This window comes from Nannobrachium achirus (assembly GCF_963921795.1).
Source record: "Nannobrachium achirus genome assembly, chromosome: 3".
NCBI classification, from domain to species: Eukaryota; Metazoa; Chordata; class Actinopteri; order Myctophiformes; family Myctophidae; genus Nannobrachium; species Nannobrachium achirus.
Window position 1 is genome coordinate 24,422,640 of NC_137812.1, and position 19,683 is coordinate 24,442,322.

The window sequence follows — 19,683 nt, forward strand, 5'->3', positions numbered from 1 at the left end:
GATTATACAACAAAGGTCTCAATCGTTCAGAATATTTTTTTGTTCATGAGCTGTCCCAGCTGAAGCTCATAGACGCCAATGTTATTCATCAAGCTTCCGTTGCACGTTTGGCCACCCAAAGTGTCATGGCGCATGGACCGTGGTGTGGGCTGACTGTTCTTGCTGAGACCTTCTTTGACTCAGCCTGGGCCTGTAGATCTGGTGGGTGTGACTTTGGTCAATCACTACAGCTGCGACTGATTGTGATGTTCCTCTTCCTGTTGTAAACAACATGCCTACCTTCTAAATTAATAACAGAAAATCTACTGGGAGCTACTTCAGTGTGCAGACTTACCCTCCTTTCCTCCTATGTACGTATTATTGTTCAGCACCTGAAAGATTTTTGTTGGGATGTGGGTGCTTTGTTTTGGACTCTTATCTCTAATGCCGTTGTGAACTTGCATGAGCTTTGACTTCTACATATATTTGACTTCTACTTCTGCCAACCCGAGCTGCAACCATGCCAACCCAAGCTGCAGTTGCAACTTGTGTAATCTGTATTATTGTTATGACTGTTAAGGGCATAGTATACAGTACTAATGTATAATATGTCGTCTCTCAGGTGGAATCTTCATAATTATGTCAAACTTACTTTTCAGGATTCATATGCAAAAATAGTAAAATAGCAGATCTACAAGCTCACAATGTGTCACTTCGCGCCACGTTTCGAGCTTGTAGATCTGCTACTTTGAATTATTTAGTTTGACACTGTTGTTCGATCAAGTTGGGCATTCATTTTCAAAAGAAACACAAAAAGTTAGAATATGGATGGAGATGGCCGGTTTCTGCCCGATATAGCAACAATATATTTATGGATGCTGGAAATGTATAACTATTTCAAGTCTCTTATCTGCTAAGAATTCTTCCTTTTGCAACCCAGTCATGTCCTCCACCTTCTCCACCACCACTACCCTCCACCACCTGGGTCTCCTCCTCCTCCTCCTCCTCCACATCTGCTGCTCCTCTCAAAAAGCCCCTCAGTCTTGTAGCCCCCAGGGAGGGCGCCGTCAGTGTATGTCTGCCCCCTTTGTGCCGGGCTACAACCTGGCCGGGGAGGGCTTTGATGTGACCACCCTGCGACGAAAGGGTGCCTATGTGATCGACGTGAGGACGTACCTCAACGCGGACGGCAACTGTAGTCTCTACTGCAATCCCTTGCAAGGTGGCAAACTGCAGAAGGTGATCCTATCTTATTGCGACCGAAGGTCGCATATACTCTGAAGAATCGTGTCGCTTGAGTGTCTGTCCTTCCTTCCTTCCTTCCTTCCTTCCGTATCCTTGTGACCGTCCTTCTGTATCCTCTGTGATGTCAGTGTGATGTCAGCGAGTTGTGACATCACTTCCTGTACAGGGCGGCTACACGAAATGTGGATAACACTATATATGGAGATAGTCCAGTCCATCATGTCATATGGGACTACCGTCATAGAAAGTAGCCATTGTTAGGCCGGAGTCATTGGCTGTCTAAACATGGAGATGTGGATAACACTATATATGGAGATAGTCTAGTCCAATATGTCATATGGGACTACCGTCATAGACAGTAGCCATTGTTAATCCGGAGTCAATGGCTGACTGTCTGTACAGGAAGTGATGTCACATGACATACTTTTTATGCCCATATATGAGTCCTAACATGGAGATGTGGATAACACTATATATGGAGATATTCTAGTCCAATATGTCATATGGAACTACCGTCATAGACAGCCATTGACTCCGGCCTAACAATGGCTACTGTCTATGACGGTAGTCCCATTATGACATGATGGACTGGACTATCTCCATATATAGTGTTCTCCACATTTCCATGTTTAGGCCCCATCGCTCACACCCTCGATGGGGTTGGCGATAGGGCCTTTCTGTGTGGAGTTTGCATGTTTCCCCGTTTCTCCTAGGGTTGATACCCTCACAAAAACATGAACAAACTCCCCCCAGAATGATAACAACTAGAATCGTCAGAGAAACACTGTGGTTGGCCAGATAGTCAAGAATTGGCGCGACCTCGCCCTTTAGGGCGAGGTCGCATGTCACCCTGAGGTGTCTTACTAGTATAGATATATAGAGTGTAGACTCTCAGTGAACAGTCTATAGAAACGGTCCGTAAAAGTGCAAAAGCTGAGCAGCCGAAAGGTCTCCGTTTGTCAAAATCTAAAGAAAATTCATATTGTGAGAGTACTGTTTCTCTATAGACTGTTCACTGAGTTCACTGAGTGTCTAGTGTCTACACCCGAGGACGTATTTGGATACGTATCCTCCTTGAAGTACTGCATACATGACCACAGATCTACAAGCTGGAGCTTGTATATCTGCTATTTTTCAATAGTTAAAGCATAAAATAATGATACACAAAATGTGTACCCGTTCTAAATGGGTTAATACTACATACAAATTAGCTGTCAAAATCAACACTGCAACGTAAAGGGTTGTCTTGTCTTAAGTGCCATTGTCCATAGTAGACTGGCGTCCCCGGAGCCGATGTACTCTCCACAGCAGTAGCCACACCTCAGTCAGGTAAGATACAGTATAAATATCATCCATCCTTGTAGAACCTCATATCTCTGGTTATCAAATCACTCACTGTTACTGTACTGCAAGGGTCTTCAACAGGGGGTCCTTAGAGTTACTACAGGCGGTCCTCCAAATCTTTGTGTGATAGAAACTTTTTTTCTCCTTTTTTTTATATTAACCACTTGTTTGTTTGTTTAGACTCACGAATGAGCCTCTATAGTCTTCCTGGGGTCCTCTTGAACCACTTGAATCCTAGCGTCCATATTCTGAGAACTTTAGCCAAAAATAGCAGATCTACAAGCTCACAACGCGGCGTTGTGAGCTTGTAGATCTGCTATTTTTGGCAAAGAGGTTTGGTGTAGAAGGGGAAAAAGAGCAGACTAAGTACAGAGTGAAAGGTCAAGTTTATTAAGGTGGTTCAAGTGGTTAAATATCTGAAAAATAAATTGACATGAATCCAAAATACGCTGATGATTGTGCTGTCAAACAATGAAACTATATGGGAATCTCTGAAAAGGTTGTGGGGGTCCCTGCTTCATCTCTCTCTCAACTAAGGGGTCCTTGGCCTGAAAACGTTGAAGACCCCTTCTGTACTGCATTCTGTTGTCTTCAAGGTGTCATCTATATCAGTGATTCTCAAACTATTCAGCCTGCATTTATTCCAGTGGGTTATTTGTTTATCCCTTTTCTTCAATTTTCTCCCCAGCTCTGTGGTTCAAGCTTACACCAGTCAAGAGAGTGATGACTGGAAGGTAGGAACACCTCTCAATATAGCTCCAAATGTCCTCTCCTATAGCTACCCTATCCTTAATAGTATCCCATTATATTATTAGGGTAGGCCTATTATACTGTATATTTCTTTATAATTATTAATTGCGCCAGCAGAGCATGCAAGTACTGCGTTTGGCTGCGTATGTAGGTATGTGTGTATGTACTGTAGGTGTGTTTAAGCCTGTAGCCCAATCAGGGACCAACATTTCTGGCAACATCATCATTGAGGGACCAGCCTTCCTGGTGATGTCACTGGCATCGCCACTGGTGATACTAGTGGTGAGCGCACCTCATGGCGGCATGCTCTGCTGGCACACAAGACGCAAGTTGGCACCTCGACAGAGTGCAGATATAGTTATCATATATCATAATTTTGCCAGCGGGGCCTAGACTGGACGACGGTTTCGAAGCTGGAGTTGGGAGGATCCCGTTCAAAAGCGGCAGAATTCGCTGTGGACAGGAGCAGAGAGGACCGAGTCACCTTCAGCATTCACAGGCTCAGCTGCAGCCAGTACAGGTTAGAGTTGTTGTTATAAATCTATGTTGAACTTTCGTAGATCCTTGGCCATGATATACACCCATATACAGTATAAATGTAGTTGTGTGGTTGAAACAGGTCTCACATTTAATACAAACGATTGTCAACAAAGCAGCTTCTGACGCTGTATAAAAACAAACATTTCTCCACCATTTAGATACTTTTATAGAATACCCCTGACATCGATCTACAGTAGTTTCAAGACATGAGTGAGTCCACGCCAAGTCACTGAAGTCCTTTCTTCTGTTCTGTTCTGTCTAGTTACCGTGTGTCAAACAGAGCAGCCATCAGCTCTGACTTTCAGAGGGATCTGTCAGAGCTTCCCAGGGTGTTCAACTCTTCAAGCAAGGCCCAGTACAGACGTTTCATAGATACATATGGGACACACTACATCCGACAGGTGCTCTCTCTCTCTCTCTCATACACACACACACACACACACACACACACACACACACACACACACACACACATCTGAAATTAGAAATGCTTTTGGCATAATAGTGTCATTTGCTTTATACTTCAATTCAGGTTTACCTTGGGGGACAGTACAGGAGAGTTAGTGCCATACGAACTTGCTTGTCCACCCTGGGTGGATTTGCCATATCCCAGGTACAGTAGGCCTACCTCTACATTACTGTAAGGATTGTTGTGCGTAGATTGACTACGACAACTGGACAGGAGCAGTGTCACGTGGGAACCATTGTGTGGTGAAGGGTAGGGAAGAATTATGTTTAATGATTCTGTTTGATTTTATTTATTTTCTCCCCTTTTATTAGGATTTTCCCACTTCAGCCATCTGACCAGTTCTGCTATGTAGATCTGTCTTTTTCACTGCATAAACGCACATGCTGATGGGTTTTGAATCTAATTTTGACCTTTTATCCTTTCCTCCATTTATGGTTGTTTCTATGAATTATTATATGCCTTTTTTATATAAATGAGAATTATTAATCAGGTAATTTGTCATTTTTCACGAATATTCATATTTTACAGTATGTATGCACAGTAATGGACATTTATTGTAATTCTGTAACTCACATTTTTACAGTGACGTGAGCATTATGCAATGTGATAGAATCAGGTTAGATAACAGCATGTAATGTTAATATTCATAATTAATATTTGTATTGATTATTGATATTAATATTCACGTCCTGTCCAGTTGTAGTAGTCAATCTACGCACGACGATCCTTACATTACCTCACCTACATTACTTCACGCACGCACGCACGCATAATAAGCATAACATTGTTTCTGTATGTCCAGGTGGAGTCCTGCTTGAAGCTGGGTCTCAACGTGGGCTTTGGAATGTGCTCATTTCCCAGCATTGAGGCCACCTGTTCCAAGATCCTCAACAACCAGCACATCGCGGCATACCACAGCGGCAGCCTCCACCAACACTTCACGGAGCTGACGGGGGGCCGCGGCTGGACGGGGCAGCTGTCCCTCACGCGGAACGACTCCACGGGCTACAACAGGTGGCGGGCGACCCTCAAGGACCACCCCGACGTCGTCAGGTACTCCCTGAAGCCCATGCACCTTCTAACGCGAGACACGCATCAGCACGTTGCACTGAAGGCCGCCATCGAGCAGTACCTGGAGGTAGGGAAGGGACGATAATCATTGTTTTATCGTGATACAAAAACCTCACAATAATCGTATCGTGGAGATTCAAATTCATCGTGAAATTATCCTCCGTCATGCACTGGGATCAATTCATCTTATTATTTGCCGAGCTGCGTATCCAGTACCACTTAAACCCTCTATAATTGGTAAAACGTACCTGGAAATAAAAATAATTTCACTCTCTACCAAATCTCTTTGCCCAAAAATAGCTGATCTACAAGCTCACAACGTGTTGTGTTGCGATGCATTGTGAGCTTGTAGATCTGCAATTTTTTTTGGCAAATGTTCTGCCCCAGGATAATGGATGTTGCCTATATGGGAATATTTAGATTATCGCGATAATATCATAAATCGCAACAATCGTAACATGACATTTTCATATCGTTCCATCCCTACCTGGAGGAGAGAGGCCTCTCCCAGTCGTCCAGCCTGCCGTCCTGCGACGACCGGTACTCCAACCTGGCCTCTAACTGTTGTCCTCTGAAGGCCTGGCGGGGGACACTGGAGGTGACCATCGTCAGAGCCTGGAGGCTGTACGGAGACATGTGGTCTCCGACTGACGCGTGAGTACCAGCCGAGAGCGGAGAGCGTGAGTTAGAACAGTGATTCTCAACCTGTGGGTCGGGTCCCCAGTGCCAGATGACAGTGAAGTGACAATCTTTAATACCTAAAAGAAGATAGAAAATGACCATTGCTGCATCAAAGGTAATCAACAAACTATACTATAAAAGCAAGCATTATCTTATATTTACAATGGGCTTATTGCCGCATCCCACTTCCAAGCCCATCCACGCCCCCTTTACATCCACTCCAACTCATAGGTAGTCGCATAGGTAGTCGTATAGGTAGTCGTCAGGACGGTAAGGAATACCGCCCATAACCCTATGCCGTCCGCTCATTCGCTAAGCACGAGAGAGAGGAGGCAACAGGGGAGGGGGGGCGGGCAAGCGAGAGAGAGAGAAATTTGACACCACTGTGTTTGCACGTGCAGCTGCTGCTGCTGCCTCCACAAGTGAGTGCAGAGCACGGCAGCAGAGTCCCCGCTACAAGACAAGCATCAATGATCAAATATAGAGCAGTCCTGCCTGAGCGCCCGGAGGGCGCGAAGTCCTAGGAATGGGGCGGCGGCGCAGCCGCCGCGACAGTTCTAGTATACTAACATTGCCCAAATATAAGAAATAGGCAAAAAAAATAAAATAGTCTTGCTTTTGCGTGGCATTGTGAGCTTGTAGATCTGCTAATTCAGTTGCCAAAGGCAGCAACGGCAGTTAGAACAGTGACAAGATGACAACAAATAAAGATGGAGGTGCAAAGGAGGAAGGAAGGAAGGAAGGAAGGAAGGAAGGAAGGAAGGAAGGAAGGAAGGAAGGAAGGAAGGAAGGAAGGAAGGAAGGATGGATGGATGGATGGATGGATGGATGGATGGATGGATGGATGGATGGATGGATGGATGGATGGATTTGCATTTTGCATACTTGGTGATGCTTTCACATTCCATGTGTTTCCAGGTATGTTAAGCTATGGTACGGCTCCATCTACCGCAGGACGATTTTGTCTGACCATCCCCGGTGGGACGCTCGCTATTACCTGGGCGAGGTAAATAAATGCATATCTGTACTGAGAATTTCAAAATGTGTCCTGGCACTGAATCTACACAGACAGATCTCCCATTACTATTCATGGTGAACAGAGCAACCAGGTATGTTCGTATACATACCTAGGACTAGGAGAAGTAATAGACCATCTTTTGTCATGGAAAGATCAGATTGAATCAGTGTGTAAGAAAAGAAAGCAAAGAATCTACTTCCTTCGCCGTTTAAGATCATTTATTGCTAGTAGACAGATTCTTCTTATGTTTTTCACTTCTGTTATCATGAGTGTTCTACAGTACTGTAGTACCACCTGGTATGGATGCTTGTCTGCAGCCCTAAAGTCACAACTGCTGCAACAACTGAACATTTGATCAAAGATAGTTGGACAACCACTCCAGAGGCTATAAAATTCTACGTATGATAACAGCATTCTAAGGTCAGCAAGGAATATTACCTCTAACAATAACCAATAACCATGTGTTGTATAGAGAATATAGATTGTTGCCTTCAGGAAGGAGATGCAGTGTTCTAGCATACAATAAGGTCAGACTAAAAAGGTCCTCTGTCCATCAGTCGACTTTAATTCTTAATCAGGAGTTTAGCCAGGGATAGGCTAGGTCGTGGACATTGCTCTTGTATGTATATCCTTGTATCCTTGTGATATGTCAAATGTGTGTGTATATATGTTTTGCATACTTGGCTGATGTGTTGCTAGACACATTTCAGTGCAAACTGACAATAAAGTATTACTGTATATCATATACATCTGGAAAATACATCTTTATGAATCAACTGTGGATAATTGTGTATGTGGCACAAGCTTTTAATACGATTATTTAGGTTAAACACACACGCTGTGGCAAGCGTGGAAAGCGGCTAGATGATGGTCACGGCATGTTTGACTGCAGAGACAATCTATGAACTTAATTCAACTGTTTCAACTGATTGTTTTCAAGGTGGACACCAACACACTCAGTGGGGTGAAGGTTGAGGTGTGGGACGATGACATGTACCAAGACGACCTCCTGGGATCGTGTGTGAAAAACCTGAGACAGGGAACCCACATACATACGTGTTCTACAACGTCAGGAGGGCTGGAGTTCATCATCAAGCTCACCTGTGACAACCATCTGACAGGGAGCAGGTGTGACCAGTACAAACCATCTCCAGAATGACTGATACACGCACACACCTCCACACACACACACCTCCCTGCCCTTGGTTTCCTCTATCTTATCTGTTTTAAAAAAAAAGCCAATAAATGAATAAATAAACTTTTAAATATTGTCTCATTCTTATTCTTTTGTTTTGCCCCAAAGGGCAAGTTTAAGCCACTGTTGAGGTTCTCGAGATGCTGTTCCTATTAATGGACCAGCAGATGCACGTGATATCATCATCATACCCGGAAGTGATGCGGGAACGCCTACTGAGTGGCAAAAAAAACTACTTTCTGGCCTTGACAGCCCATGATGCATCCAAACAGAAAAGTCCTATCTGATAGCATTAAACAACGTTAAACTCACTTTGCCACTCGATTTGCCATTCACTTTATGCATACCCTCTATTTCACCTTCTGCTGGTGTCAAGAAACCTTTAGCTCAATGTAAGTCTATGAGGATTTGGCGAACTTTACACTTGATTTTATTACCTTTGTAAACCTTTTCATGAACAATTTGTTTTCTATCGCTAGTTTTAAGTATATATATTGTTGTTTCTAGGCTTTGTAGTGATTATACAGAGTGAAGACCTGCCCTCCAACCAATTTCATTTGATTCATTTCCAGTTGCATTTCTGGACCGGTATAGAAAGATGGCGGACTTGCAATTTCTGAAAAAGAGGCTGTCTGTAGGAACCAATGGCGTCACTTTGTCCATTTTTTTTCTTTTTTTTTTTTTTTACAGTCAATGGCGGCCACCTTTATGTCTCCTGAAGACTAGTCATTTGGATTCCTTTCGCTGTGGGGCCGGCACCACTACAAGGACCTTTGGTGTGCATAGCATTCCTGTGCACAGCATCAGCTTAACCCAGTCATTAAATCCTGGTCAAGTCCTATACAGCTGTGGTGATGAAGCCTGATTAATAAATCATATTCTGCTTCAGATTCTCCTGGTGGTAACACTGATCCATCTCCCCAGCAGACAGAATTGGGTAGATTATGTTGAGCATTCTTTTCCCCAAGCCATTTCACCCAATTCTCTGATAGCCTCATTTCCAGAAAGGAAATAACCAAAGGGAAATTCCTCCACAATGTGTGTAAGGAGGTACCTGCCTCTTTGGTGCTTCCCAAACAATCGGTCAGGAAGGACACATTTGTATCCATTTTCAGTTTTGTTCATACTGTATATGAACGCTGTTGGGAGGTTGAAGGCTGGAGTCAAAGTCAGCCACATATCGTCACTGTCGGGCAGAATTTTTCTCAGTTGCCAAAGGCAACCTGAGGTCCCTGTTCATCTCCCTCTCAGCAAAGGGGTCCATGGGGAGAACAACGTTGAAGACCCCTGCTTTAATGAACAGCCATCCCCCTGTAAGCAAGCAGCAGGCCCAGATAGCAAGGTTAAGTAGCTATGACTCTGAGCAAGCGGCATGCCCAGACAACAGGACGAGAATGTGTCTCATATCAGGCGTCAGTCAGTGTTCTGGCCATGGCGGTGACTATGTCCTCGGGAGTGTGTAGCACCAGGCCTTCCATTCTAAGCCGCTGAGTGTTGGAAACGGTGCATTTTGACAGTCAGACACGGCTGAAGAATGCCAGTCGCATCCTTGTGGGATCCTGTATTTAAGCTCTGCCAACCTTTCGGATCAGTGTCAGACTCCTGTTGCCTCCAGCCATTTCCATTTCCTTTTAACTATACTTTAATCTATTCTTATTTCATTTCATTATTTTCCTGTTTATTTTCAGCACTTTTTGTTTCATTACCTTATCGTCATCTGTCAAATAAATATACATAGAGGTATTTCTTCTTAGCTCTTTCTCTCAACGTTGGCACGAGTCCCGCCATCAGCAGGTGAGCAAAAAATACTTTTATGTACAAAGACCTGCCACAGTATGTCTGACTCTAAACTATGTTAATTGACTTACTTTGGACTCTGTGTAGTGTTTGTGCATGGTTTTACTCTTCTGCTTTCTATATAGCCTTTGTTTTCTCTCAGTATTGCATGTACAATATTGTACTCCAGTCTAGAAATGTTGAGATTAAAGTTAAGATTAATGTAAAGCAATGTTTTCCCATCTTACTACAACAGGAGTATAACGTTACACTCCTGTTGTAGTAAGATGGGAAAACATTGCTTTACTGTACATCCCACACTGAAAAGGAATAGGCCTATGTATGACAATCAGTGTTGCCAACTCCCCAGTAACGGATGTAGCTAGTGGCTCTCCCAGAAGTAGCTAGAAGTCGCTAGGGGAGGGGTGCACGCGCGCTGCGCGCACGTGCACACAAAAGCGCGTGCACGTGAACAGATGCGCGTGCGCGTTTCTAGGGTAATAATTCGAGTTTATGTATCTTTTTTGCACGCCTGCAGTACCAGTAGAGAGAAAGAGATGCAGCGTGCACGTTTGTGTGTCACTGAGGAGCAGGCAAGCAGCAAATGGAGGCAGAGAGAGGGAAAAGGAAGGAAAAATAGGGTTTTATCTCTGGCTCCTGTAAATAATATGTGTCGCCAAATCAGCAGAAAAAGTAGCCAGATTTGTCTCTAGAAGCTTTTCACAAATTAAGTCTCTAGGGGGGTCTGGAAAGTAGCTAAATATAGCGACAAATCCTCTAGGTTGGCAACACTGATGACAATGTTTGAATTGAATAGCCTATTATATATTCATTTATATGTTTGGGCTCTCACAGCATATCTCAATATATGGGTACCAGAGGTCTCCATATATGGGTAACTGGTTCGATATACATCACTGGCCAGATGGCCAAGACATGGCGCGACATCGCTTGTCGCCCTGTGGCGTCTTACTAGTATATTAATTTACTCTAGACACTGGAAATATAAGTATCACTATTCCAAAACAATTCAACTCTGGTTAAAATCTCTTTGCAGCTCCAGTCATCATGACCTCTACCGTAACCTCCACCCTCCTCCACCTGAATCTCCTCCTAGCCCTCCTGTCTCACGTCTGCAGCCATTCTGAACAGAAGATGGGAGGAATCGGTTTACTAGACTACCAGTCTAAGACTTGTCCCCAGCAGGGGAGACAATCGAGACATGGTGAGTGTATGTCTGCCCCCTTTGTGCCGGGCTACCGTCTGGCCGGGCAGGGCTTCGATGTGACCACCCTGCGACGTAAGGGAGCCTACGTGATCGACGTAAAGTCGTACCTCAACCCGAATGCCACCTGTACTCTCTACTGCAATCCCCTGCAAGGTGGCAAACTGCAGAAGGTGATTGTATATCTTGTTTATACATAACCACAGGTGTGCGGTAAATCCATGATCAGTGTTTTTGGATTGTCGATGTTGGGCAGAAAACTTTTATCTCTATATTCTAACTTTTTGTGTAGCAAAAGTAGCAGATCTGCAATCTCATATTGAGCTTGTAGATCTGCTATTTTTGAATTTGAAACTTGAAAAGTAACAGTTTTGGACATAAGAGGTCTCCACCCGACAGATGATATGCTACATAAATGTTTCTCTTCTCCTAGGTGCCATTGTCAATAGTAGAGTGGCGTTCCTTTAAACACTGTCCTTTCAATCTCCACGGCAGTAGCCACAACTCAGTCAGGTAAGTTTATAATTATCATCCAACCATTTACAGTAACCTACCTCAGTACCTCTGATTGTTTTATTGTACTGTAGGCATGTTACTGTGCTGTTGTATACAGTACTGCGTTATGCTGTATCATCATGTCAAATCGCCTGAAGTGAATTTACCATGCAAAGGAAGTTTTGAATGAAAGAATTCCAGCAGTCATTTTTCTCCACCTCCTTTCTTTTCTGCTGTTGTCTCCACAGCTCGGTGGTTCAAGCTTACACCGGTCATGAAAGTGACGACTGGAAGGTAAACTACAGTACATGTCCCCAATGTGCCTCCACATGTCCTTACCTACAGTATCACCCTATTCTTTATATCGTCCCATGATATTATTATTGTGACACATTGTGTTCATAGTTACTTATTTTGCCAGCTGGACCTCGACTTGGATTCAGACTTGGAGGTGGGTGGGTCACGTTCAAAAGTGGCTCATTTTGCCCTGGAGAGGAGCAGAGAGGATCGATTCACCTTCAGCATTCACAGGCTCTGCTGCATCAAGTACAGGTCAGAGCTGTTTATTGATAGCTTTATTGTCATTGATTCAACATTGGCTACACAACATGCCTAAATCAGTGTTTGAACTGTGGTAGAAACTCGGCCAGCCGTCATACACGTCCTGATATATTGTGGTGGTGAAATTCGTCTCAAAGGGACAGCGCATGAATGAATGGCAACAAAGCAGGTTCTGACTATATTAAACCATTTAGACCTGGAAAGCATCTGTGACTTGAACCGCTTTAACCATTATTTTATGGGGCTGTTAAGTCTGACATCATTTTGTAGGCAGAGGAGAACTTTTGGGGGCAAAAGGCCCCAGTGCCCGTGAATCTTTTTACTATTTTTACTATTTACTAATTTTTCTTCTCTTTGTTGTTGAAAGGAAAGTGGTAGAATTATACTGTAGTCGTTATTTTTGCAAAAATTTGAGTTACAAATGTTCGCTTTAAAAAAGATTTGCCAAAAGTAGCATAAAGCATAAAATAACGGTTGAAGTGGTTCAATTCGAAAGTGACACAGATGCCTTCCAGAAGCACTTTTCCACGCCTATTTCACCTACTATAGTACATACTGTACAGTACAGTCCTATTTCACCTACTATAGTACATACTGTACAGTACAGTCCTATTTCACCTACTATAGTACATACTGTACAATACAGTCCTATTTCACCTACTATAGTACAGTCGTTGTTGCTCACAGAGAGAGTGCACTAAGGATACATTCAGCCACATCCAGCCGGTCATTATTATAGGACCCAACCCGGATTCCATCACATTTGGAAAGCGGTTTCATCACACTCAAAGCTGGTACAGTATGTGGACTTCACGTCTGCTATAATTACAATACCGGTGGTTCTCAAACTTTTTAATTTCAAGGACCACCATAACTCTGATAGTTTTGGTTCCATTTGTATGCTCTCAGAGTTACAGACTTGTAAAGGGTCCATTTGGAGGGCTGAATGAAAGGAATCGTGAAAGGGGTGGTTTTTGTACTTTTCTGTTCTGTATGTGTCTATGGAGTACTCTACACCTGGTGTGGTTAAATATGCAAATATGTCTTCCCTGTGTATTTTTGTTTCTTCCTGTAATCTGAAAGCTTTTTGTTTCAAAAGGCCCAATCAAACTTTACTGTTTTAAATTAAAACATACCCTCCCCTTATTATCATACGATTTGTTAAAATCCTAAAGCATCCCAACCCTAGTCATTATCTGGATACTGTATCAAGCTCATGTGTCTAGTTTTGAGTAATTTGAGTCATACAAGTCCTGACGTCCTTGTGGTTTTGTTCTGTCTAGTTACCGTGTGTCAAACAACCCACTGCTCAGTGCTGAGTTTCAGAAGGCTCTGTCTGAGCTTCCCAGCGTGTTCAACTCTTCAAGCAAGGCCCAGTACAGACGTCTCATAGATAAATATGGGACTCACTACATCCGCGAGGTTAACACATGTCTGTCTGTCTCTCTGTCTCACTCACTCACTCACTCACTCACTCACTCACTCACTCACTCACTCACTCACTCACACACACACACACAAAATTAGAAATGTGGACGCTTTTGGCATAATATAGTGTCTTCAATTCAGGTTTACCTTGGGGGACGCTACAGGAGAGTTAGTGCCATACGTACCTGCTTGTCTACCCTCAATGGATTCTCCAGTTCCCAGGTATACCTAGAGTACCTCACATGCCTCTAGTAGTCTACACACACACACAAAAACACATAAAAACTAAAAAAACATAACAATGTCTCTATATCTCCTCCAGGTGGAGTCCTGCTTGGGGCAGGGCCTCGCCGACGGCTTTGGAAAGTCCACGGATCCCAAAAGTAAGAGCAGCTGTTCCAAGATCTTCAACAACCAGGGCGTCTCCACGCACTACAGCGGCGGCTACTACCAGAACTTCACGGAGCTGACGGGGGGCCACGACTGGACGGGTCAGCTGTCCCTCACGCAAAACGACTCTGCGGGCTACCACAGGTGGCTGACGACTCTCAAGGACCACCCCGACGTCATCAAGTACTCCCTGAAGCCCATGCACCTGCTGGCAGGGGAACCGCTGCGGCGGGCAGGGCTGAAGACCACCGTCCAGCAGTATCTGAAGGAGAGCGGCATCAGGCCTGTGTACAGCTCGCCGCCGTCCTGCGACAACAAGGACCCCAACCTGGCCTCTAACTGTTGTCCTCTGAAGGCCTGGCGGGGGACACTGGAGGTGACCATCGTCAGAGCCTACAACCTGAACGGAGACTGGTGGTCTCGGACCGACGCGTGAGTACCAGCCGAGAGCATGAGTGAGAAGAGGATGTTAATGGATGCATGTAATGGATGCAAGAATGGATGCCTGCATGGAACATGGACAGACATGCACTTGAAAGATGTTTCAAGTGCATGTACATTTTTTGCCTCTTTCTTATATATATATATATGTTACAGGATGTTTGGGTAACCCAGGACGTTCATTGTAAGAGCGCTCGTTTTGTAGTTCACCACACACTAATCACCACCAGGTGGCGTACGACAGCCATTCACTCATACTCTATGCATTTACTAGTGAAGGCGCTGACGTCACTCGTTTGCGACTATATTTGCGACGTTGTTTACGTAGCCTAGCCTAGCCTAGCCTAGCCTAGCCTAGCCTAGCCTAGCCTAGCTTAGCCATTATCGTGCGCTTGCCCAGGCCTTACGGCCTGGGCAAATATTAATATAACGATTGCGTCCACCACGGCTTCGTAACTCGCGCGGCGCTCCGCCGGCCGCGCGGCCCTGGCCCGCTCTTCGCGGCCACTCGGGCGAAGAGCAGGACCAAGGACCGCTGGCCTTCGCGCCGCTTGGGGCTTCGTGGATACAGGGGGGCTTCGTAACTCGGTTGGGCTTCGTGTCTGGGGCTCCGCCAGGCTCCGCCTGGAACACGTTGCTGTGGGTGCCCCGGCGCCGCCCCGGCACCGCACGGCGAACGCTCCGCGTCTTGAACGTGCTGGTTCTCTATTAGACTATGACATATATATATATTTTTTTTTTTCTTTTTTTTTTTTATTATATATATATATATATAGTTAAAAGTTTTCAATTAAAAACAATTCTATTTTCTTAAATGTGTCTGTGTGTGCACGTGCCTTGTCTCACTAGTTTCTGACAGCATTTCCTTTTCTGTTTTCTTTTTTTCAGGTATGTTAAGCTATGGTACAGCTATATGTACCGCATGACTCCGGTGGTTCGGTCGAACAATCCCCACTGGGATGCTCACTTTAACCTGGGCAAGGTAAATGGATGATGGCTCTATGGCATGTTCTTTTCTTTTTTTTATATATATTTTTTTACATTTTTTGGGGACTTTTTCTGCATTTTTTATTGATAGGTGTACAGTAGGCTGACAGGAAACGGGGAGATAGATGGGGAGGGGGACACACACTCAACAAAGGTCGTCAGGATCGGGACTCGAACCTGCGACGCTGCAAAGACTGGGTTAAGGCATAGGAGCACAAGTTTAGGCATAGGCATAGTTTTACTGAGGTTAAGTTCAGGAATAGGTTTAGGTTAAGGCATAGGAACACAAGTTTAGGCAAAGGCATTGTTTTACTGAGGGTACGTTTAGGCGGGGGTCTTCAACAGGGGGTCCGGGACCCCTAGGGGATCCTCAGAGTTACTACAGGGGGTCCTACAGGGGTGTGATAGAAACGTTACGTTTTTTTCTCACACCGCCTCGCGCTGCGAGGCATTGTGAGCTTGTAGATCGGCTATTTTCGGAAAAGAGGTTTGGTGTAGAGGGAAAAAAGAGCAGACTAAGTACAGAGTGAAAGGTCAAGTTTATTAACTATTGACGGTTCAAGTGGTTAAATATCTGAAAACACAAATTGACATGAATTCAAAAATATACTGATGATTGTGCTGTCAAAAAATGAAACTATATGGAATCTATGATAAGGTTGTGGGGGTCCCTGCTTCATCTCTCTCTCAACTAAGGGGTCCTTGGCCTGAAAACGTTGAAGACCCCTGGTTTAGGCATAATTAATCTCTCAAGAACAGACTTCTCTAATGCTGCAGAGAGGGTGCTGTTTTGCCTTTTCTTTGACGATGGCTAGCCAGATTGAGACATAGTTTTACTGAGGTTAGGTTTAGGAATACGTTTAGGTTTAGGCATATCGGTTTACTGAGGTTAGGTTTAGGAATACGTTTAGGTTTAGGCATATCGTTTTACTGAGGTTAGGTTTAGGAATATCTGGTTGGCAACCGTTCCGAAGTCGCACAATTTGACCCAGGGCGAGCGTTCTTGTATTCAGACTATTACATACTGTATATGTACACATTTATTTGGTAAAATCAACATTCAACTGATTGTTTTCAAGGTGGACACGCGCTTGAGCGGCCTGAGAGTGGAGGTGTGGGACGAGGACGTGTTCCGCGACGACCTCCTGGGATCGTGCGTGAAGAACCTGAGAGAGGGAACCCACATACATAAGTGCTCTACAACGTATGGAGGGCTGGAGTTCATCATCAAGCTCACCTGTGACAACCATCTGACAGGGAAGAGGTGTGACCAGTACAAACCATCTCCAGAATGACTTGTGCAACACGGCAGCACGTTAGTCTACTGGGTAACATGGATTGTGGGTTTCCTCTTCATGTTATATTATACTCCTACTGTTGATTTAACTAATGAATTATGCTAACTTTTAATCTAGCATGTGCACATTTTTAGTTTGGCTCTGCACTTTTGGGTTGGGTTGGTAATATTGAGTATTTTGCTTGTGTTTGACATGGCGGTGAGATACTTGTGTAGCACTGACTAACAGTTACTGTTCTGACACTTTTTGTTTGGCACTGCATTGATTAGTAGTGCTTTAAGTTTTGCTATTTACGTTGTGCTTATGAGCGTCGACTGCTTTTCGACACTTTATGTATATATTCTTCTTTTTTGTGCCTTGCTTTTTTCACTGTATACACAAGAGTACTTGTTTCTTTATTTTATTTTCATACTTCTCTGTAACCTTGTAACCTTAAACTGCATGCTTTGCTGCCTCTATGCGACTGATTTTCCCTCTTGGGATAATAAAGGTATCTATCTATTCTAATCTATATTGGCTCATTATCTCCACCAGCAAACAAGAAAGAGAGAGATGTACTGTACTTCATGTTTTTTTTATGTGTTTTGCTGTTTACTACTGCTGCCTTCTTAACCTGAATAAATTATGACAGAACCTTACTGACAAATTAATAAATGCTATGTTATTACATTTTAGCCCATGGTACTTTATTTAAATACAGTATACTAGGCTGATACCTGTTGGGAATGATGATGATGATAATATTAATTGTGATGGTGAACATCCTTGACCTTTAGGAAGTAGTTTGTCAGGGTATCTTGGAGGTGTAGTGTATCTTGTACACCAGGCCCATTGCAAGATGCTGTACTCGGTCAGCTACTTTGAGCCACCCCACACTTTCGTGGTGATGATCGGTAAGGTGGACCCGAGGAGGAAGACAAGTACGACCCGTGGAGGTATTGATGCGTAGAAAAAAAAGAAAGGGAAAGAAAAATCATTTTATAGCAACAAAGTCCATTGGTTTGGGGACACTCAAGGACAGTTAAATGCAAATCACTGGATATAGAAACGCTAATCCTGTGTGAATGCAGTGGATTTTGGGTGTAATAATGTATTTGATGTGTTTTATGGATGGGTGCGACTGGTGACCTTTGGCTTTGTGGCTATGATTCATAGCCCCAAAGGACACCCAACAGCAATCAACAAATCTACGCCATCTACTGGACGTTATTATGTATTACATCGTTCAGTCTTCGCGTTAGATGCCAATTAGTAGCCTATCAATTGGTTTCAGCTGGTGTGCCAGCTCTGCAGCTAAAAAGTGCCGTGGTAAGGTCCGTTGGTTCAGGAAATGCTAAGTATTCAGCCTTTATAGGTCTGTAAGTAAGTGTTTTGTACTTAGGTTTTCATATGTTTGTTTTCTAACATTTGACAGCTGTCAATTGCTAATGCAATGTTGAGCTAAATCGCTGATTATTGAGCCATATAGGCCTAGGCTAAAGGGCAATGTGTGGGAACTGGGAACCCATTCGTTGTTTTTGCCTCTCGGGTAATTGGGAAATGTTCGCATTTATTTGCTTCATGTTGAGTTCCTGGGATGTGAATTGTAAAACCCCTTTGCTTTCTTTTACTGCTTTTAAAAATAACAACCAGACCATGATGATGGGACTGCTTCAGATTCAGAACTGGTACACCAATCCTCCTGACGCACCATGTCTCCATCACTCACACACCTGCACTCAAATGACACAATCATCACAATCTTTGGGTCAATGAATGACAAACGCAATGGTTTGAGAGTAGCCTCGGAAACCCAGACTTGTATTTTGGCGATAGGAAGTTTGAGAGCAGGTTGAGAGACCTAGAGAAAGCCTGGTGACGCGAGGTTTGTTTAGCCATCACCAATGACTCCTGAATCTCTGACCTATGTCTAGCATCAGGGTGTTGGATGAGCTCTGCAGTGTTCGAATAGAATAGACCAAGGGTCTTCAACAGTATGTACTACAGGGAGCCCTCCAAATCTTTGAGTTATGGAATATTTTGTTCTCCTTTTTTATATATTAATAATTAACCACTTGAACCCTAGCGTCCATATTCTGAGAACATTAGCCCAAAAAAGCAGATCTACAAGTATTAATGGTTCAAGTGGTTAAATATCTGAAAAAACAAATTGACATGAATCCAAAATACACTGATGATCGTGCTGTCAAAAAATGAACCTATATTGAATCCATGAAAAGGTTGTGGGGGTCCCTGCTTCATCTCTCAACTAAGGGCGGGGTCCCTGGCTTGAAAACGTTGAAGACCCCTGGAATAGACTTTATTTGCAAAAATACATCCTACAGCTACCATAATCTTTGAAAGGGAAATAGAATACATAAGTAGGCCTATAGTCTAATTAAAAACAGTCCAAGTAATTCTTTGAGACACACCTACGGCCCACCATTTTTTATTTATTTTTTATTCGGGTGAAACAACACCGCTTCCTTTCACCATTGGAGCGCAAAAGTATTATAGTGCAGGTAATTGCAACAACCACCGATATGGTAAAACAATTAAACTGGACCACCAAATATTCGAAACTTTCCACGATTCTGACAATAATAATCATATAATTTGAGACACGCATCCGAGTTTCCGCCGGACCAAACAATGAATCACGTGTTGTTGATCCCCTTCCCCCATTAACTCATAGGACATCCCAGAAGGGTCAGGACCTGGACCAATCAGTGACATCTCGATTGGGGCCAGATCAAGTCAAACCATGACTAGTCATATCTGGCCTAGAAGATCACCTGATTTCAACCAACA

General features: G+C 43.8%; 2 protein-coding genes across 2 annotated transcripts; both read left to right on the top strand.

Annotated features, from left to right (window-relative positions):
* Nucleotides 1-921: 921 nt before the first annotated feature.
* LOC308282117 (perforin-1-like) lies at nt 922-8,256 on the top strand (the record flags this gene model as incomplete). Its single annotated transcript, XM_080722461.1, has 9 exons — nt 922-1,244; nt 3,257-3,302; nt 3,702-3,838; nt 4,121-4,259; nt 4,391-4,471; nt 5,130-5,465; nt 5,892-6,052; nt 6,998-7,085; nt 8,038-8,256. 9 exons carry the CDS (start codon nt 922-924, stop codon nt 8,254-8,256), a joined length of 1,530 nt encoding a protein of 509 aa, XP_080578587.1.
* A 2,880-nt stretch (nt 8,257-11,136) lies between these two features.
* LOC308282118 (perforin-1-like) lies at nt 11,137-16,890 on the top strand (the record flags this gene model as incomplete). Its single annotated transcript, XM_080722462.1, has 9 exons — nt 11,137-11,466; nt 11,727-11,806; nt 12,037-12,082; nt 12,210-12,340; nt 13,633-13,771; nt 13,919-13,999; nt 14,100-14,599; nt 15,497-15,590; nt 16,675-16,890. 9 exons carry the CDS (start codon nt 11,137-11,139, stop codon nt 16,888-16,890), a joined length of 1,617 nt encoding a protein of 538 aa, XP_080578588.1.
* Nucleotides 16,891-19,683: the final 2,793 nt, after the last annotated feature.